Here is a 19,801-nt window from a genome sequence, read left to right on the forward strand (position 1 = left end):
GTAAACTTTAACATTGCCATTTTCTCTGCAAATACTTTGTCAGTTGACACCAAATTAGGCATAAAAATAGGAAAAATTCAGTTCTTTCCAGTCATCTTGTTTAAAACAATATTGCACTTCTGGGATGGGCACAAAAAAATTAAAAAAAGAAGCCAAATTATATGCAAACTGCATTTACTGTTGTTTTTTTGTTGTTGTTTTTTTGTTTTTTGGGTTGTTTTTAATTCTCTAAACTTGGTACTTTGATCTGATATTCTGACACAACAACAAGAGCAGTCATTTTTATCATTTTTTGTTCAAACAGGAACTTCTTTTGCTAAGCATGGAAGTTATATTTATTTTGCAAACGTTTTGGTGCAGATAGTAAAAAAGGGAAATTAATCTGTAATTAATGCTAGGGGACTTAATTTGCTTTAAACTGATCTTTCTCATCTTAAACATTACATTTTGAAATTATACTCAATACATAAAAAGCTTGTGTATTTTACTGTCAGTGTACAGGGCTTTCACTATGTTCATTCGCCCAAGTGGTCTTTTTCAGAAAATACTAAAATCAGTACGACGAGTGGACTTTATAGATCTATTGGCTGAGCCCTGAAGGTCATGGGCAAAAATCAATTGCGTACACATATTTATACACATTCAAAGAGCGTGCTCATATTCTTCGCGAACGCGAACGATGCCATTTTGTTTCAAGTTGTTGACCTGCCCGTTCAATCCTATATTCAATCGACAATACACGATAACATGTGATGGAAAGTTGGAGAATGAGACCGTTAAATATTTATTCAGAGAAAGATTTGTGAATGCCTCATCACTTACTGGATTATGCCCTAAACTGCCATAAAAATATCCACAGAATCAGTCAGAATTCACAGTTAAAAATAATAAACCATGTGAGTTAATACACTTGAATTGATGAAATGTAAAAATTTCCAGTCTTGACTTTTCTCAAAATGAAGTCCTTTTCACTTCATAAGACGTTTAGAAGTACTTGTACTTGGCTCTACGTGTTATTTAACAAAATACTCAATTTTCATATCAGCTTTAAAACTATAAAACTAGAATGAACATAAAAGAGAAATTGAATCGACCGTGTCAACTCGGTGTAACTAACTGAAACTTGTACATCTATCTAGATCCAGAGAAAACGGCTGAATGTTGCATTGTGATTGCGGCGATAGCCACGTCTCCTTTACCGCGGACTTAAAAAGAATTTTTAATTGCCCTTAAAGATTTTTTGAATGCCCAAGATACACCAGAATAATATATATATAATATATATTCGCGTTCTCACTGCGAATACCGCAATCAATTTATCGCCCTTTAAAAAAGCATGTTTAAATATTATATTTTTGAACGTCAGTTAAGGAGCCACGATAGTGTAATGGGTAAGACAGTTTCTTCTCACCCGAACACGCGGAGTTCGAATCTGCCGTTAGGACTTTTTTTTTCTTTTTCTTTTAACCCGAAGCTTTATAATAACAAATACAGAACACATTTTAACGATTAGATGGGGTTTTTTTAAGTGTGTCACAAGTGAGTCTTGAAGGCCTTGCCTCTCTTGTTTCTGATTTAGTCGTCAGATTTCTTTGTGATGTGTTGCATCTGTGTGCTGTGTTACAGCCATGTACGAGCACAAGATCCATGTGCAGGGTGTCATTTGGGACATCAACTCCTACGACCAGTGGGGGTGAGTTTTCTCCTGACTAGTAACTTCCCCACATCCCACTCACTATGTGTGTTTGTGTGTGTGTGTGTGTGCATGCGTGTGTGTGTGTGATGTGTGTACATGCATGTGTGTGTGTGTCTATGTGTGTGAATGTACATATGTGTGTGTTTTTCCCCTTTCTTATGTTGGAACCTAAAAGACCTTGGTTTGATTCCGGTAACCTTATATTTACCCGCAAGCAAGCTGAGAGGAAGTTCTGAACAGCAGTGGCGTTATGTTATGTGCCATTACAGTGCTGTACTTGTTTGTTAACAGATCTACGTGCTTGTGTTTTCCTGACATTTTTCTCTGAGGATGATGTCACTTTGATCTGTTCTTTCTTTCCCTTGAGGTTATGTGTGTGGTTATTGCTCATGCGGTTTTGTATCAGATGTGTATATAGCTCCTGGACTGCTGAAATTGTGTGTGTGCACAGAGTGGAGCTGGGCAAACAGCTGGCCAAGGTGATCGAGCCAGAACTGGTAGGGCCGAACCCTGTCACCAGCCACGACTCCTCCACCAACGGCCTCATCGGCTTCTACAAGGAGCAGCGCAGCAAATAGGCCCTCCACCTCCACACACTCCCCCTCTTCTCTCTCTCCACCCTGTTGACCTGTGGGTGAAGTGTCGCTGCATAAAACTTTATTCCCAGACTTTCCCTCATCAGCCACCTTTTTTGGTATTCACAACACACGACCGGTTTGTGGTCATGGAGAATTCCAAGTTAAAATGATAAGCAGTGAAGTGAGATAATGCTGACAAAAACCACCTCAATACCCCTTTGTAAGCAGGTCGTCTGTTGACAAAAAGACATTTTTGTCACCAGTTGTCCACTGACTTCTAGAATTCTTCCCACATAAAAGTATGGGGTCATCCTGGATATGTTTTGTGTGTGTGCTTCATCTGGCTACAGGCGATAGTTCTCAAAGCACAGTTCATGCCCGTGAATTACTTGCTCCTAAATTTTTTTTTTTTTAAAGATCAAATATGTATGGGGAAAAAGTTATACAATTTTTGTGTGTGATTGACTTGTAAGATTCAGGACTACAAGCACTTTCTTCATGCTGTTGTCATGTTGTGTAAGAGTAGAATTACACAGCTGTGTTTGTGAAAAAAGTGCATCTCCCATAACTTTTGACCAGAAAGCCAGTGGCCATTTGCAACCGCATTTGGGAGTGACCAGGGTTATAGAATAATCGTTAGTACACCAAGCAGTTTAGAAAATGTAGTAACATTATTTGTAGCAGAAAATCATAAGATTTAGACTTGCCTTTACTGGATTTTTTTTGTTGCTTTTTATTTGGATCAAAGAATGCGATCATATGACTGCTGATAATCAAAGAGTCCTTGTCGGTTTTATGTCAGGTCTTGAAGAAGAGAGACTACAAAGTAAATATTTAAAAGAATAAGCAGAATGGCGATCTTGTGTTATATACTTTTTAAAAAAATGATGTACACATTGTCAGTGGTGATCATGACAGATTTTTTTCCTTTCGATTGTAAATACTGGTTTCATTTGCCATTTCTTTTGTTTACGCTTTTGTCAGCTGTGATGATTTCCCCCTACCCCCCTTAGCTAGGCTTTGACATTATCCAACTGCTTGTTGTTCAAAGGATATATCGGAGGGATTGTAGATGAGAACTTAGAAGCTTTGGGCTCCTAGTATCTGGAACAGACATTGCTAGACATTGTAGTCTTTTATTTTACACCGCCATGGATGTCTGGATAGACTTTGGTCCTTCCCATTTCACATATTGTGTGGGTAGTATTAGGGACAGATAAACTGTGCCATTGGTGTCGGGGTCTCCATGTTTGCAGGCTTCTTACTCCTGCAGTGGATGTTGTCTGCGTGAAACAAAACCCTTGGTAGTTTGTTTCCTTGCCTTGGTGTGCATAGAGAATTCTTTCACCCCCAATTTTTTTTTTTTTTTTTTATTCATGACTGAAATGTATTTATATTTAGCCAAGTCTGTGCCCTATAGATTTCAAGGAAGTGGTAAGTAACAGAAAAATCTAAAAAAATAAAATAGTACTGAAAAATTGTGTGTTTTAAGTGTACAGTATGTTTGTTTTTGTGTGTGTGTGTGTGTGTGTGTGCATTAAGAAAGATAGATAAGAAATAAAGAAACAAAGCATTTTAGCACTCATCATTCTTCCGATTCAAAGAATCGTTGCCAGTCATTCACATTCAGGTAGATCAGTCATCTGCAAAGCATAAACACACAGCAGTATTTTTTTAGAACAAGGAAAAAAAAACACATCATCTCAAGCCAATTATGGTCTCCAGTCATGTTTATTCAAATCATGCCATGCACATAAAAAGGAAATTTTCTATCTAAAATTACGTTTAAATAACATACTTACCGTGACCCAACTAGTGCAGACTCCGGCAGGGGTCTGACATTCCTGTCCTGTGCAAACTACTATCCGCCTATGCGGAGAAAATGAGAGAACTACGGCCGATAACCTCCCGGAAGTAGGTAACGTCCCCTTTGTCCCCCTGGTTATCGCCCTCTTTTTCCGGCAGCCATCTCGACACCTGTACCTGTGCACTTCATACGACTAAGTTTTTCGCATTTTCTACCTGTCTATCGATTCTTTGGCGTTTCTGTTTTGTGTCCGATTATGTCTTCAAACAGGTCGCACAATTATGTAGCCCGATTGGGAGATCGGGCTAAAATTAAGGCACGATCGCAATCGATTCGCGATCAGTCTGGGCCCTCTACCTCTGCCGCTCTCAGCAACGCCAACCCTACGCCACCCCCACTTCCTCCGCTACCTCCAATCCTGTAAAGCTGGTAAAGTCTCTTAGGAAAAGTTGACATCTTGATATGTGTCGACACTAAAGGCCATGGTTTCTGCTTCAGTTCTGGAAAATTTCCCTGAGAAATGAGGCATGTCGGTCACATGAGGTCCACACATCCATAACCCCAGACAAACACATCAATAAAAATTACATGCACAGAACAAGATACTAGCTCACATTCACTGGAGAGGTATTTACTGGTTGACCTGATCACTCCTTTGAAGTACGCCGACTGATATTCAATGAAGAGGTATTCATTTGGTTAACCTGATAACTGTGGGGTTATATTTTGATAAAAACTGACACAAGAGAATCTGAAGATGCTGACTGGTGTGGACCAAGGAAATACTGACTGGCTGACAACCCAATGAACTGACGAAAAGTGTGGAGCACAATCAGCCGACCACCAGAAGCCCTTCTTCAGGGAAGCTGTATTCCGGCACCTCCAGGTTGAGTGGGGCTGGCCCTTTGCGAATTCTTCCTGAGGCATCATAGTGAGAGCCGTGGCAGGGGCAGTAATACCCGCCATACTCACCGGCATTGGCTAGGGGGACACAACCTGGAACAATTTCAAATGGAAATTGGTTAATTTTTTATTTTGAAAGAAAAGTATAAAAAAAAATTTTTAAATCATGATGGGACATAATGATATGGAGGGACAAAAAAAGTACAGAACAAAGCAATTAGTGGATTACACTCAACCCCACCTCCATGCCCTCGACTGTTTCCAATAAGAAATATTCCAAATACAAAGCCAAACTGAATATATGTATAAAAAATATATAAAAATTGTGACACCACTGTTGGAGAGATCAACGGATATCATGGTATCAATGTTCAATTCTTACCGCATTTTGTTTCTTAAATTGTGTTTCTTTCAAAATGCATGAAGCACTTTATTGAATGAAACTGGTCAAGGGTTTCATAAATTCCAAGACTTTTCTGACCCAGAAAGGCAAATACGTTTTCTCAAAGGTTTCAGCCAGCCTTGGAAATGGTCCTCCCACTTTTCCAGGCTTCTATCATTCTGTACGAACCCTGCATTTTACTTCCCCACCATGCTTGACAGTCACCTGTCAAACATCAAATCAATCACAATTTTTCAAAACAGACCTTTCTTTTTCCAAAACCTTTTTTTTTTTTTTTTAACTGGTATAAACAGGTAAAAAAACGGGTGTAAGGGAATGCTGATTTCTGAAGCATTCCCAGAATAATGATGGTCTGCTGACACGGGTTGGGTTGCATGAGTGATCTTTGAGAAGCTAGGTTTACCTAGTGTTAGAACTGTCCTAGGCCAATGGAATAAACATGGACTTTGAAAATTCTTAAAGTAAGGCTAACTTAACACTGCAAAGATCACTCCTGCAAGCTGGCCATGAGCCTTGATTCTATGTTCTGCTATAACTAGCTCCTTAAATATAGTTAAAACGCCAACTCTTCCACCCAACACTGATCAACATATGCCCTGTATATTTGGATATGTGTGTGTGTGTGCACACTAAGTATTACAGATCGGAACATATGCATTATTTATTAACCACCCAGCCAGATATAACAGAAACAAGAGTATCAGTTAACAGTAAACATCTCGATTTGGTCTTCTATATACTCTACACATATCCGGCTGGGGAACTGTCCTGGAGTGTTTCCTCTGAAAATCTGTCAGGGTCCAGGGTCTGCCTTAGACCCCTGGTGGTGGGCAGGGGCAGGCAATCAGTGGTTTTTTAGAGGTTTTTGGGGGGGGGGTTTAGAGAGAGATTTTGGTGGTTTTTTCCCTCTGAAATTGTTTTTCCCCTCTGAAATGAACTGCGCTGAAAATAGCGGATCCACTGAGAGTTCCCCAGCCTGACATATAAAAACATTATAAAAAAAAAAATTTAAAAAAAAGAGAGAGAGAGAAGGAAAAACATGTTCTGACACAATCATGATCATGACACATCTTTTCACCTCCACCAGCTTCACACACTTCACAAACACACCCACACGCTCACGCACCCACAGACACACACCCACTACTTTTTCTCCATCTTTCTACAAAGTATTGATAGATCATAAAGAAAGACACCACATGATCTTTAACTTTCAAGACCATCTCACCACAAACACACCCACACGCTCACGCACCCACAGACACACACCCACTACTTTTTCTCCATCTTTCTACAAAGTATTGATAGATCATAAAGAAAGACACCACATGATCTTTAACTTTCAAGACCATCTCACCTGTACACACTTGCACAAAACATATCGATTCAAAGCGTATCACTGACCTAAATGTGTACAGATGCCTAAAGACTTCATCTCTTACATGCACACTTGCACAAAACATTTCGATTTACAGTGCACCACTGATCTAAAAATGAACAAGTTGCCAAGCAAAACAAAGTGTATCGCTGACCGAAGTGTGTACAGATGCCAAGCAAAACAGTTCAAAATGCACCACTGACCTTTGTGTGTACAGATAATAATGGACATTTATATAGCGTGTTTCTCCAGAAATACTGCTCAAAGCGCTTCACATTTCGCTCCCCGCTCCCCGCCTCCTTTATCAATACCTCCCTCTTCCCACCACCCTCCACGCACAGAAGCATGTGCCAGAATACACGCGCAACTGAACTCTGGAAAACGCCCACACAGCAAAACAATTCACAGTGCACCACTGACCTAAGTGTGTACAGATGCCCAGCAAAACGAGCCACTCGGGGTCTTTGACTCGCTCAGCATCGGTCTCCTGGTGCCTCAGTACCGAGATATCCACACCCTGCTCTGCAGCAATCTCCTCCGCAGTGCGGTGTCGGACGAACAGCGGCTTCCCGCGCCACTTGAAGGTGACGTTCTTCCCCTCAGGGATTTCATTCAGCTTGATCTCCACTTTGGCCAAGGCAAGAACATCGGCAGAGGCGGAGAGACTGGAGACGAACTCCGACACCACAGATTTTGCAGCGTAGGCAGCTGCCACAGTGCCACCTGGTGACAATATGATTCAACACCTGCAGTCTAGTTATGAGGTATGAATCTTGTGAAACAGATCTTACAACAACAAACAAGTTTTGTTTTCTACCAACTGCTGTGATGAAGTGGTTAGCATCACAGACTGACAGCAGGGAGGTTGCAGGTTCAATTCCTGGAGGAGGCTGGTTTGTTTTTTGGCCAGCGGTCAGCTCCTACCCAGAGTTAAGAGTGCTATGGGTTTAAATGGGAAAACTGTGATCACACAGTTCAGTATAATCTACTTCACTGATGTGTCTTTGGGTGTGTTGCTCAAATTTCCTGAACAACACTGCACGTGTCTGTATCTCTTGGGCCTGGTTAACACAGGGATATTACAAAAGAAAGTGTAGAGTACATCCTTGTCACGTAGTCCCAAACCTAAAATTGAGCTAAATGGACCTCTATAGCAACATAGTCATCATCACCATCATCATCATCCTTCTTTATCAATAACTGAAAATATCCCTGGTAAACAATATTCCAAAACTGAACATTAGAGAAGCACAGGAATTAGAAGGTGAAATTACATTAGAAGAGGCAGGCCTTGCATCGAAAAATGTGAAAAACAACAAAAGCCCAGGAACAGAAGGATTTGGTGCTGAATTTTCGTTTTTGTTTTGGGGTGAAAATAGGACCATTTTATAATAAGGGCACTAAAAGCTTGATTTAGAAAAGAAGAGTTGTTTTGTGTTCAAAAACAAGGAATAATAACATGCATACCGAAAGGAGACAAAGATAGACACTTTATAAAGCATTGGAGACCACTATTACTAAACGTTATTTATAAAACTGGGTCAACTTGCATAGCCAATCGTTAAAGACTGTATTACCAAAGCTTATTAATGAAGATCAGACAGGTTTCATACGAAACAGATACATTGGAGATAACATTAGACTTATCAATGATACAATGGTCTATTTGGATGATAATAATTTGCCAGGACTGGACTACTACTGAATATAGATTTTGAAAAAGCTTTTGACTCTGTTAACTGGAATTTCATGTTCAAGGTATTGAAGGTTTTTGGATTTCAAGAAGACATATGTAAATGGATAGGAACTTTTTATAACAACATCAAATCTTGCGTCATAGTCAATAGTCAGATTTCCAATTGGTTTAGTGTGCTGTGAGGATGTAGACAGGGTGACCCTATATAGATCTCCATATTTGTTTCAATGTTTGTGATGTGTGTTGAAATATTGGCAATTATGATACATGATGTAAGGATGTGCATGGTATAACAATAAATAACATAGAACACAAAATATCTCAGTATGCTGACGATACCGAATTTCTTTTGGCAGGTGATAAAAAATCATTTGAGACATGTATAAATGTATTAGATATATTTGGGCAAAAATCAGGCTTATATATGAACCCAAGAAACACAAGTGCAACATGGTTAGGTAGTTGTAAAAACTCTCCTGTCTGTTACCTGGATCATTTGCATATAGAATGGAATCCTGCACAATTCAAAATAATAGGAGTCTGGTTTACAAATGATTTAAAAGACTGTCCGCAATTAAATTATTCGGAAAGATTCGCCGATATTAAATATCTATTTAAGGTCTGGGTAAGAAGACAATTAACTCCAGTTGGAAGGATAGCCACACTGAAATCACTCATTTGATCAAAATTGATACATTTATGGATATTTTTGCCAAACCCCCCTGAAATTTTCTTCCAGAGTTTACAGAGCCTATGCTATAAGATTGTATGGAACAAGAAAAAAAGATAAAATAAGTAGAAAAACCATGCACAAAAGTATAAGAAATGGAGGACTTGGACTGCCAGACTTGAAAACGTTTGATGTGGCATTAAAGTTGGCCTGGATCAGAAAAATTCACACAACAAACCACCAAATGGAAGCTAATTACATTACACAGATATCCTCAGCTTAGAAATATTGATAAATATGGACCTGAAATTGTCTTGACATTCCCGACATCAAATAGTTTCTGGATGGAGGTCTTTTTAGCTTACAAAACTTACTTCTACAAAATATGCTGTAAAGACTCATCAGAACTCCTTTCTGAACCAGTAATCTATAATAAAAGAATTGAAACTGGGCAAAGGATTACTTATTTTAGAAAGTATGTAGATAAAGGAGTACATTATATAGCATATTTTCTGAAAGAAAATGGTCAGTTTATGCCATATGAACTAATGAAGAGTTTAAGCAAACGTATCATGTGGAAATTGATTTTGTTACTTTTTGTGGTTACAGATCTGCCATATCAGAACATATATGAAAGACTAAGATCAGAGTAGATAATAATAAATGCATGAGCTCATCACTTTGCTTTAAGACTTTTATGTCTGTTGGTAAAGGATCAAGACAGTACTATGACTCTCTCATAGAAAACAATATCACGCCTAAATGCTGTGCAAAATGGGATGAAAAACTTTATGTTAAATACGACTGGAAGAATTGTTTTCTGTACTTAATAAACTTTCTGATGCAAAAATGAAAAGGTTTCAAATGAGGATTATTAATAGGTGTATTGGAACAAATGTAATTTTGAAAGAAATGTGATTATTAGACAGTAACGTGTAATTTTTGCAATGCTGTCAAAGATAGCACTGACCATATGTTTTGGTCTTGTCCAGTAACTCAGGAGTTCTGGTGGGACTTTAGTGCAGTGGTGAATGAAAGGTGTAGAAATGTTTACAACATGCACTTGATGAAGAGTATTCTTGGACTTGATCGAAACATACGCATAGATGCTTTTTTTTTTTTTTTTTTTTACTTTATCTTATTATTAGCAAAACAGTATTTGTACCAGTGTAAAATGAACAAAAATACTCCTTTATTAAGTGTATTCCTCATTAAGCTTAAGCATTGGTACAAACTAGAAGAATACGTAGCACGAATAATTTGGACACCATATAAGCCTAATTTCTTAGAGTAACTTCTTTCTTCCCATCTACTACCTGAACCATTGTTGCACAATAAATTGATTTTTTCCTCCCCATATTTTGAATTTTTCTGCTAAGAATGTGAGAATGAAATGTGTCCACCATTAATATGCTACAAAATGTCCTTAGGTTCTGACAGAAAAAGTCCCAATGGAAACAGTGTGTTGTAATTCTGCAGTCTATATGTCATTGTAGAGCAACTGAATCCCATTTGTATGTGAATGCATCAATTATTCAGTTTGTCTCCTCTTCTTTTTCCACACATGTATGTATTCACATCCACCCCACCCCCTTTTTTTTACCCCTATATATGTATTTCCTTTTTTGAAATATTTTTAAAAATCTTAGTTCTGCAGCATTCTAAACAAAATGTAGGCCAACTACACCAATGGAATAAAGTAAATCACAAAATATATATTTGGCGGAATAAAGCATCATGCTGAAAGCAGCCTACCTTGAACAGCCAACAGAACTGTCATACTGTCAGTATTGTATGTGCTGTTTACTTCAAGTCGACATTTACTCATTCTATATCTTTCATATGACACACTGAGTGACTGAGTGACTATGATTCTCTTCTGTTGTTTGCATGTTTCATACCACAAATTAATTTCTCTATGGAGATTATTAAGTACTACACTCCGTATTCTGTAATGACATTATCCTGCCTTTTCTTTCTTTCCTTTTCTTTTTTTTTTTTTTTTTTTTGAAGCTGGTGGCTAAGAAAAGTTCCAAATATGCCAAGCAGATGAAAGCTTAGTATAATTTAACTAAGGACAGTACATTTCTTCAAAAGTGCAGCTACCTCCAACAACCATGTAGGTAAAACCACGGCGACCAGCCGCTGAAGATTGGGAAGAAGCATGGCTGTCTTTCGTCCCATCTCGCCTGTAGGCAGAGAAGTCTGGCACCTGTACATCAGTGTGGGCCTGTCTCACCTGTGAGAAGGCTGAAACAAAACAGTCTTCAGTCAAGTGATCTGTGGGTGGTTTTTTTTTTTGTTTTTTTTAATATGAGTATGTGTGTGTATGCATGATTGTGTGCACCTGTGTGTGTGACTGTATGTACGTGTGTGTGTGTGTGTGTGTGTGTGTGTGTGTGTGTGCTCGCATGTGTATGTGTGTGATTCTTTATCACTGATGCCAACCTTGTATTGTGCGGTTACAAGTTCTCAGTGCAGTTTGCGTCTATGCTATTGTCCATGTTCTTGTGCTTGTGTATTCTGACTATTCAGTACAGTAGTTACAGTTCTCCAGTTTATCAACAGACTGTGTCTTCCAAAGTGTTGGGATTCCCTAGCACATTAGAACATGTGTTTCAACTGTGTTTCTGGTTATATATATACTGTTGCAATTTATGTGATTGTGATGTGTGTGTGTGTGTGTGTGTGTTTGTGCTGAGTGACGGGGAGGGGAGGGGGGGCGTTGGGGGGGGGGGGGGGGTATATATGTATGTGTGAGCGTGTGTGTATGGTAGTGTCTGTGTGTGTGTGTGTGTGTGTGTGTGTGTGTGCGTGTGAGCGAGTGACTCGAGCATGTCACTGCATGCATATGTGATCGCAAGATCCCGAGTTTGTAACTGCACAATACAAGGTTGGGATCAGTTATAAAGAATCACTGCATTCCTTTGTGAAGTTAACCCCTCGCACTCACAGCCTTTCACTTACCACTGGAACATGGCGGAAGGTCAGCGGACAACGTCCTGGTCAGAGCCACACTGCACTGACCCACTGTTTCCCCCTTCCCCGTCACTGACTGCCTCAAACACCGCCCTCCGATACCCATCAACTGGTTAGCCGCTGACACCAGCGGAGACTTTGGTATAGACATCATCCTGATGGGATTCGGTCTCTGACTCCGGCGAGCAGATGACAGTTACAAAATGGACTAGCAGACGAAAGGTAGTCACCGAATCGTATAACGGTTGTCGCAGTACGTAATCCGAGACCGTTATCACAGGGAGCTTCCATCGAAATATTTATACAATGTGTCTGATAATAGGAATGAGTCATGCAACTGACTTAAATCATTCTATCCTTACTTCTGATAGAAAAAACTGTTTGCGGACGGGATTTTTTGGTTTAATACGACTTTGCTTTGCCGCTGTGCATCATGGGAGTGTGGTATATTCAAAATGTCGAGCGGAGAAGAATTTGAAGTGAGTCATTTTCTGTGCATTTTTTCTATTTTCTCTTTTAAATTACGTCATATAGTCTTGTTTCTCAGATCAATAGTTAAAAGTGTCAAGTAAATATATACAATTTGGATCGTATGCGAGCTGAATTTCAATGCACTCCGGTTATTAGTGCTGAGACCCTCGTGCACTGTCGGCTTTGTCTGCCGGACCCTCGTGCAGTCTCGGCGTTTTGCGAAAGTGTTCCGAGAGTCGATCACTCCTCGGGACATGCAATATATCACGTTGTTATGTTTTGTTACTACGCGCCCGTTTGCATTGCGAAAGACTAAATACTAGTTTGTCATGATAAGCTAAGAATATCACTAGATCTCTGTTACGGTTTATAAAAGCTCGGTACCTGTTAAGACCTATTTCGGACACTTGCACAGCTGCAGTGTCATTGTGACACAAACTAACAAATCGCAAATGTAAATATTGACACTGTTACGGATTACGTTTTTGGCAGTGAACAGCCTGCAAGGTTTTTTCTGTTCCTGTTTCTTTATACTATATAGTAAGTCGTGTGATGTGTGAGCGTGTGTGTTTTGTGACAGAGAGAAGAAAAGCTTAGTGAGAGTGTGTACCTCTGTGTGAGTTGTGTGACTCAGTGTGTCCACTGTGTGTGTGTGTGAGAGAGAGAGAGAGAGACTCAGAGAGATATGATTGTAATGCAACCATTATGACATTCATACATATGATACTAAACTCTAAAGTTATATGTAGGTCTGTGAAAGTTTCAACTCCCAATTTACCTCAAAAAGTGAATTTACTGTCATAACAATACATGCACCACCCTGACAGTGAAACTGGTGAAAGCAAGTGAATAACTCATTAACTACCAACAGTGACACTAGGCATTACCCTGATGGTCAAGATGGTGGTTGTGATAGGTGAAACCTAAAATTTCTTATATCGATGACATTGGTATAAACAAAGTGGGTTAGATTTTATTCTGATCAGTATCACACTTAGACCAGAAAACATTGTTTCTGTCAGTTAATAAAGTTGCTTTGTTGATCTTCTGAGCTACCAGTACCAGCTGTATATGAAAAAAAGGTTGTTATTATTTTTGTTATTTTGTTGTTTTTAATAGGGGAGGGAGAGAAATAAACATTATTTTTTTCATATCTGAGTGATTCAGGTAAGATTATGATAATAAAGTATATTGTAGTGATGATAATTACTGAAGGTACTTGTTACAGTGTAAGGTGGATAAAAGAGTAAAGAAATATGAATTTCTACTCTGTTACAGCTTTAGGCTACATTCACATTAATGAGGTTTATAGTTTCACACAGTGGTCTGCCATCCATTGCCCAGGGCAGAGGACCCCTGCTGTCATGAAAGATCATTTACCTAATCTTTGAGGAGTCAGCTGTCATCAAACAGCCTTTGGCCTCTACTTTTACAACAAATCTTGTGTCAAGTTATTTATGACCATGAGCCTGTCAGGATCTGCCACAATCTATCATTGATTATATTGGAAGGCGATAACTATAAGTCTGCCTTTCAAATAATGTTAAGAATCCAATGTACAGTTTGTCTTTATTTCTGCCCGTTTGTGATTAAACTGATTGCTAAGGGCAGACTGTTGCCTGTGATGTGTGTCTCACTGTCACTTCAGCTTTGTTACTTCCTCGGAACGTTGCAGTTCAGCTGTTTTTAGCAAACTTGGTATGAAGTCCTCTATTAACGTAGATGGTTGTTTTGTAGTTTTTGTCTGGCTGTCTCCTGTGGACAAAGTCATAGAATTCTTGATGAGTGTGTTGGCAGTATAATTTATATAATTTTTGTTGCTAATCAGACATCTGTCTGTCAGATGTGATTTAGCATAGATTTGTGGCAGTGACGCTTCCTTTATTAACTGAAACTGAAATATAGAATTAGTAGTTTGTAACCTTCTCTTCTTCTTCTTCTTCTGCGTTCGATGTTTTGGCTGCGTCAGACGGTCACCCCCGTCGCCACGATGTAGCCCACGGTCTTCTCCAGGTCGTGGCGGTCTCCCCAAAGCTGCGCCTGTAGCTCTGTGCCCCCTGGCCAGGTTTGACGCCGTAGAGCTTCATGGGTTGGTCAGTCGCTCTACTGTGCCTTCCCCTGACCTTCAGGTTGACAGAGGCACCGGTCGCTTTGGTGGGCCCCTTTGAGGCAGGAGGCCCGGCTCCGTCCCTCCCCGGTTGTCGCTGATAGGGACGACGCCATGACGACAAAGTGGTCTGACGCATAACCATGATCGTTGATGCGTGTGTGTCCTGAATTTTTAACCAGAAACCTGCGCCGTAGCTGACACACTCCGTCTTCGGCAGGCCGGATCAAGTTTTCTGTCAGGGGGCTTCTCCCTTAGCTCAGGTCTAAAGAGTCCTGCCCTGTGAGCACAGGGGGATGTGAGAGATTGGGGATCCCTCCCCTAGATGGACTGCCTGTCAAGGTTAACGAGCTCCATCTACCCGGGGCTCATGGTCCAAAGACCTGCCCTGTGAGCACAGGTTGTAACCGATCTCCAATTTAGAATTTTTAGAAATGCAAGAAGTTTCAGCAATTTATGCCATTCTTCATGAATGCATAACTTGTGTTCAATGGTGTTATGTGCTAGTTGTACAAGCTGTGTTGTTAAATGATAAGTACAGTCATGGAAGTCTGGGAAAGTCACTGGAAAAATGAGAAAAAATTTCCATGGCTAGAAAATTATCGGAGAAACATGTTCTTCTCTTCAGGGTCTGGAAATGTCTTGGAATTGTAATAAAAACCTTGACCAGTACCATTCAACAAAAACCATAATAATGCTGTGTGGGTTTTTTTTCTTTTTAGTGGTGTAAATTTTAACATTTATAGTTACACCAAGGTAATTGCTGATCTCTTTAGCTTCATCCAATCATCAACAGAGTGGCTATGTGTTTGCTATGGAAAGTTTTCACTCTGGTCTGGAAAATGTCTGGAAAAAGTATGGAATTTAGTTTTGTCACACCTGTGGGAACCTGGCCTGGTGACCAAGTTGTTCGAAGCTCAGTGTTCAGTGGTTGTGACAGGTGGAGGAGATCCTCCAGCAGCGTAAGCGGAAGGGCGTCTTGGAGTACCTGGTCCGCTGGCGGGGATTCAACGATCTCTATGACTCTTGGGAACCAGCATCAGGTCTTGCTGACTGCACCAAAGCTCTGAAGGCCTTTATCGCCAAGGTAGGGCACATTATTTTGTATTGTTTCACTCTTTCTTTCTCTAAAACTCTAATCCTTATAAGTTATATATTGTTTCTTTTTTCTGTTTTTTCTTTCTTTTTTTCTGTTTTTTTTTTCTGTTTTTTAATATTATATTTTATCCAGACACTAAACTGTATGTTTATATTTCTACTTGTACTTTAGCGATTGGATTTTAAGATCAAGAAAGAAAAGAAAAAACAAACAACAACAAAAATCCCAACCATTGTCCCCCTTTGATTCCCACAGACAAAACGATCAAGGTCAAAGTCCAGGAGCAGAAGCAGAGGGCGAACCACCAAGTCCAGGTCGAGGAGCAGCAGCCGAGGACGTGCCCCCAAGACGGACACAACATCGAAGCGCTCCCGGTCACGGTCAGGAGGCAGAAAGAGCACCAGACTCAGCAGCAAAAGCAGCACGGAAACCACAGAGAGCAAAACGGTGAGCTCTGTTGAGGAGCAGCAGAAGAGCATCAAACTGCAGGCAGGCACAGAGGCAGCTGAGGAGAAGGCTTCCACGAAAAGCGAGACCATTGTGGAAAAGACGTCCACGTCCAAAGAAGGGGAAGTGGTGGAGCGGAAGACCGAAGTTGTTAAGGTAGGACATGATTTTTACTGCAGTTTGTGGAAATATTATGCTCTTTTTTCTTCTTCTTTTTCTTTTTTTTTTCTTCTTTTTTTTTAATACAAATTTAATTGTACTTCCTACACTGTGACCCACTGATGCACTCTCCGGCAGAGGTCTGATTCCTGTCCTGTGTGAAATATTGCAGTGCTCAGGTGTACAAATCAAAATTTGCTGTGGCTAGTGGCTTCCCTTACGTCCCTTCTGCTTTTGTATACATGCAGTACCCTCTTTTCAGGCAGCTATCATTTGGTATGTATGTGTGTTCTCACATTTTTGTTTCTGGTGGTCTTCGCTTGAGAACGTTTTTTGGTTGCTTCTCTCTCTCTCTCTCTCTCTCTCTCTCTCTCTCTCATATCCTCCCTCCTTCCCGCCGTCTCTCTCTCTCTCTCTCTCTCTCTCTCTTGATCAGTTCATGATGCTATAATGGATGTTTTCAAAGGAGGTCATCATGTAGACTTAGCCACATTAGCTTTTCTTTTCTTTTTTTTTCAAGGGAGGGTGGTGGGAAGGGCAAATGCATGCTATAATCAGGCCTTGAAAGCCTACCAGTTGCTATATGATGGCCCCCCTCACCCCTCCCCAAACTCCCCCCCACAAAAAAGACCCAACAACAAGAAATACTGACATTATATAATACGTTCTGCGGTGTCTGGTTCAGACGACAGTGGAGACAGTGAAGGCCACACCCAGCACCACAGCGGAAAGCAGCGGCATGACGACGAGGTCACGGTTGGCGGTCCGACAGGTGCAGAATGACCAGAAGCCGCCAGAGCCCAAGGCAGTAGACAGCAGCAAGACCAACGAGAAAGTGACATGGCTGTGGTGGTTTGCCGACCATGCTGTCCTCATCCTCTTCATCGTCGTCTCCGTCATCGCTCTCTCCTTCACCATTGAGAGGTTAGCTCCTTGGCTAAAGTTTGTTGTAGGGCGTCAGCTTGTCTTCAGTGAGCTATAATTCCAAATAGGAAAAGGTAGTGGTGTTTTTTTGTTTTTAGAGTGGCAGAGGAGAAGCAGAAAATTTGTGTATTATTTTTGTCTTGAATGGCATGACCAACAGTTCAGCAAGTACCAGTGTGTTAGGCAATAGAGACAATACTTTTCTTTTCTCTTCCCTTGTAAGACTTTTTTATTTTATTCTAGTCTTTCTCATTGAGACTAAAATTTTGTAATCACACTAATAGTGTATATTGTGTATCTATATTGATCATCAATCTATATTGTAAAAAAATTTGTATATACCAACATTGTTGATTGCATGTTTATATATCAGTATTGTCCGTGTGTTCATCAACGATTCCTGGAGTGAATTATTAAAATCTGTGTTCATCATTTGAGAAATGAGGGATAAGCTACTTTGTTCTGTGTATATTGTTTGTTAGTTATTCCTGGAGTAAACTGTTGAAGTCTGTGTCCTCAGAAATCAGGGATGATTTGGTTCATGTGTGTATGTTGCTCATCAGTCCTTCCTGGAGTACACTGTTGAAGTCTGTGTGTTCAATGTCTCAGGACAAGCTGGTGTATGATGTGTACATTGTTGGTCAGTGATTCCTGGACTAAATTGTTGAATTCTATGTTCAGCGTTTCAGGGGTGAGGGATAAGCTGGTACCAGACCTGGGGGTTCTACGTCAGCGGCTGGGGGAGAGCTACAACCACTTTGTCCAGGAGCTGAGAACCGGATCCACCAATTTGGCCAGCGCAGTGGTGCAGGGCTTCAACAACCTCAAGGCGGTCATCGCATCCTCTGGAGATTCTGCCTCATCCCAGAGTGCACCCCCTCCACAGTCTGCCTGAATGCAGTGATGGGTGTTCTGTGGGGATTTGTCGAGTTGCTATGAACAAACAGTACTGGAATTCAGATCTGTCCAGTTGCAGATAGACTAGGTTTTTTTTTGCTTGGAAAGGACTAGAATTCAGATCAATCAAAGGCGAGGTTTGTTATGTGTATGTTTGTAAACGAATATCCCTTGAGACAAATGAGATAGTGTTTCCAAGTGGGTCGTTGTCCTGAACCATCACTGTGGGGAATGGCCAAGACAGGATAAGGTCAGCGTCTGTTTGACTGAGTGAAATTTGTGCTTATATTTTAGTTTTTTAGAGGCACAGGAAAATGCAGGTAAACAGCTTATGGATACGAAGTAAGATGGGGTTTTTTGTTTTGTTTTGTTTTTAAATTAGAAAGTATGAGAATAGGCGAAAGAGTAATTCACCACCTTCATTTCATTTCTTTTCAAGTGTATATTTCAACATTACTGCTTAACTTGTACATTTCAGTTTTTAAAGTTTTAATGGGTTTAGTCTGTGTATATGAGTATTGTCCTGCTGTTTCATTAACCTAATTTTCACATTGTCTGAATGTTGACATGTCTGCATGCTCCGTTACATGTGATCAGTAGATTGATATATGTTTTTCAGCAACAGACTGATCTGAAATTTAACATCACTGCAGTTAAACTTTTCATGTGAACAGAGAACATTAACGCCTATTGTGTTGATATCAGTAATCTGTAACAAACTATAGCCGTGTAGGTAAGCAAGTAAACTTCTGCCAGGGCCTGCTTCAACAGTCAGAATACCTGATTTTAGGTGTTCATTTGAATTGGTAAGGAAGGCGAAGAATTCAAATGGAAGAAATGTGCATGATTATGGGATTACTTCTGTGACGTCTGACACATGTTAGTGGGAGTTCGTGGAAGTGGTCTTCTAGTTTTATTCTTAGGCCTTTAGGTATGGTTTATTTGGGGAATGTTTTATAACTTTATACCTTATCAGTTACATATGTGTATGGAATTGTTAGGGTTTTTTTGGTTGTTGTTTGTTTTTTTAATTATTTTTCTTTTATTCCAGTCATCAGGACAGCTGTATACATGTACAAAAATAAATGTTTAAGGTTGACACTCTTCAACAAAGTTTGTAGAAGTCGATGTTAATGTCAAGACTTGCACTCATTAGTAATGTGTTGTTAATTGCATATGACGGACTCTGGCAGCAAAACCCAGATTCATTGGTTAACCGGATACACTTTATGCATATTCCAATATTTGACAACACTTTTACATGGTGTATTTCAGCAATGCAGCACCTTACATTCCTGTTACAGCTAATGGCCCAGTAACATGTGCATTAAGTTTTGTGTCAAAAATGAAATTTCTGCATTTACTCTCTTCAGTCTTTGGCAATAGACTGGCTCAATGATTTGTGTTGTGGAATTGTCGTGTGGCTCTTTAGAATAGGTGCATTTATTGATTTATTGTGTGAAAACAATTTTTTTTTTCAATAGATAACAAAAGAACTGTTTGATATGTCGATTAGTCATTGTCATTTGTACAAGATGCTATTTTTTAATCCATGTATTTGAACCCAATAAACATCTCATATTTTTA

General features: G+C 39.9%; 3 protein-coding genes across 3 annotated transcripts in view; 2 read left to right on the plus strand and 1 right to left on the minus strand.

Moving 5' to 3' along the window:
• The window catches only part of LOC143285487 (glucose-6-phosphate isomerase-like), a 39,389-nt gene extending 35,633 nt beyond the window's left edge, over nucleotides 1-3,756 (plus strand). The window contains exons 16-17 of the mRNA XM_076592812.1: nucleotides 1,627-1,693; nucleotides 2,148-3,756. Coding sequence (XP_076448927.1) covers nucleotides 1,627-1,693; nucleotides 2,148-2,274 — 194 coding nt within the window. The 3' untranslated portion in view covers nucleotides 2,275-3,756. The remainder of the gene's footprint in view (nucleotides 1-1,626; nucleotides 1,694-2,147) is intronic.
• A 217-nt stretch (nucleotides 3,757-3,973) lies between these two features.
• Nucleotides 3,974-12,359, minus strand: LOC143285490 (cytochrome b-c1 complex subunit Rieske, mitochondrial-like). The gene is made up of 4 exons (XM_076592814.1): nucleotides 12,099-12,359; nucleotides 11,238-11,381; nucleotides 7,186-7,488; nucleotides 3,974-5,077 (listed from the first exon to the last, which is right to left on the minus strand). Exons 1-4 carry the CDS (start codon nucleotides 12,262-12,264, stop codon nucleotides 4,914-4,916), a joined length of 777 nt encoding a protein of 258 aa, XP_076448929.1. The 5' UTR covers nucleotides 12,265-12,359; the 3' UTR covers nucleotides 3,974-4,913.
• A 190-nt stretch (nucleotides 12,360-12,549) lies between these two features.
• Nucleotides 12,550-19,801, plus strand: LOC143285489 (uncharacterized). The gene is made up of 5 exons (XM_076592813.1): nucleotides 12,550-12,589; nucleotides 15,629-15,775; nucleotides 16,043-16,390; nucleotides 17,079-17,317; nucleotides 17,999-19,801. The coding sequence occupies exons 1-5, from the start codon at nucleotides 12,566-12,568 to the stop codon at nucleotides 18,210-18,212; spliced, it is 972 nt and encodes a 323-aa protein (XP_076448928.1). The 5' UTR covers nucleotides 12,550-12,565; the 3' UTR covers nucleotides 18,213-19,801.

This window comes from Babylonia areolata, chromosome 9 (assembly GCF_041734735.1).
Source record: "Babylonia areolata isolate BAREFJ2019XMU chromosome 9, ASM4173473v1, whole genome shotgun sequence".
NCBI lineage: Eukaryota > Metazoa > Mollusca > Gastropoda > Neogastropoda > Buccinidae > Babylonia > Babylonia areolata.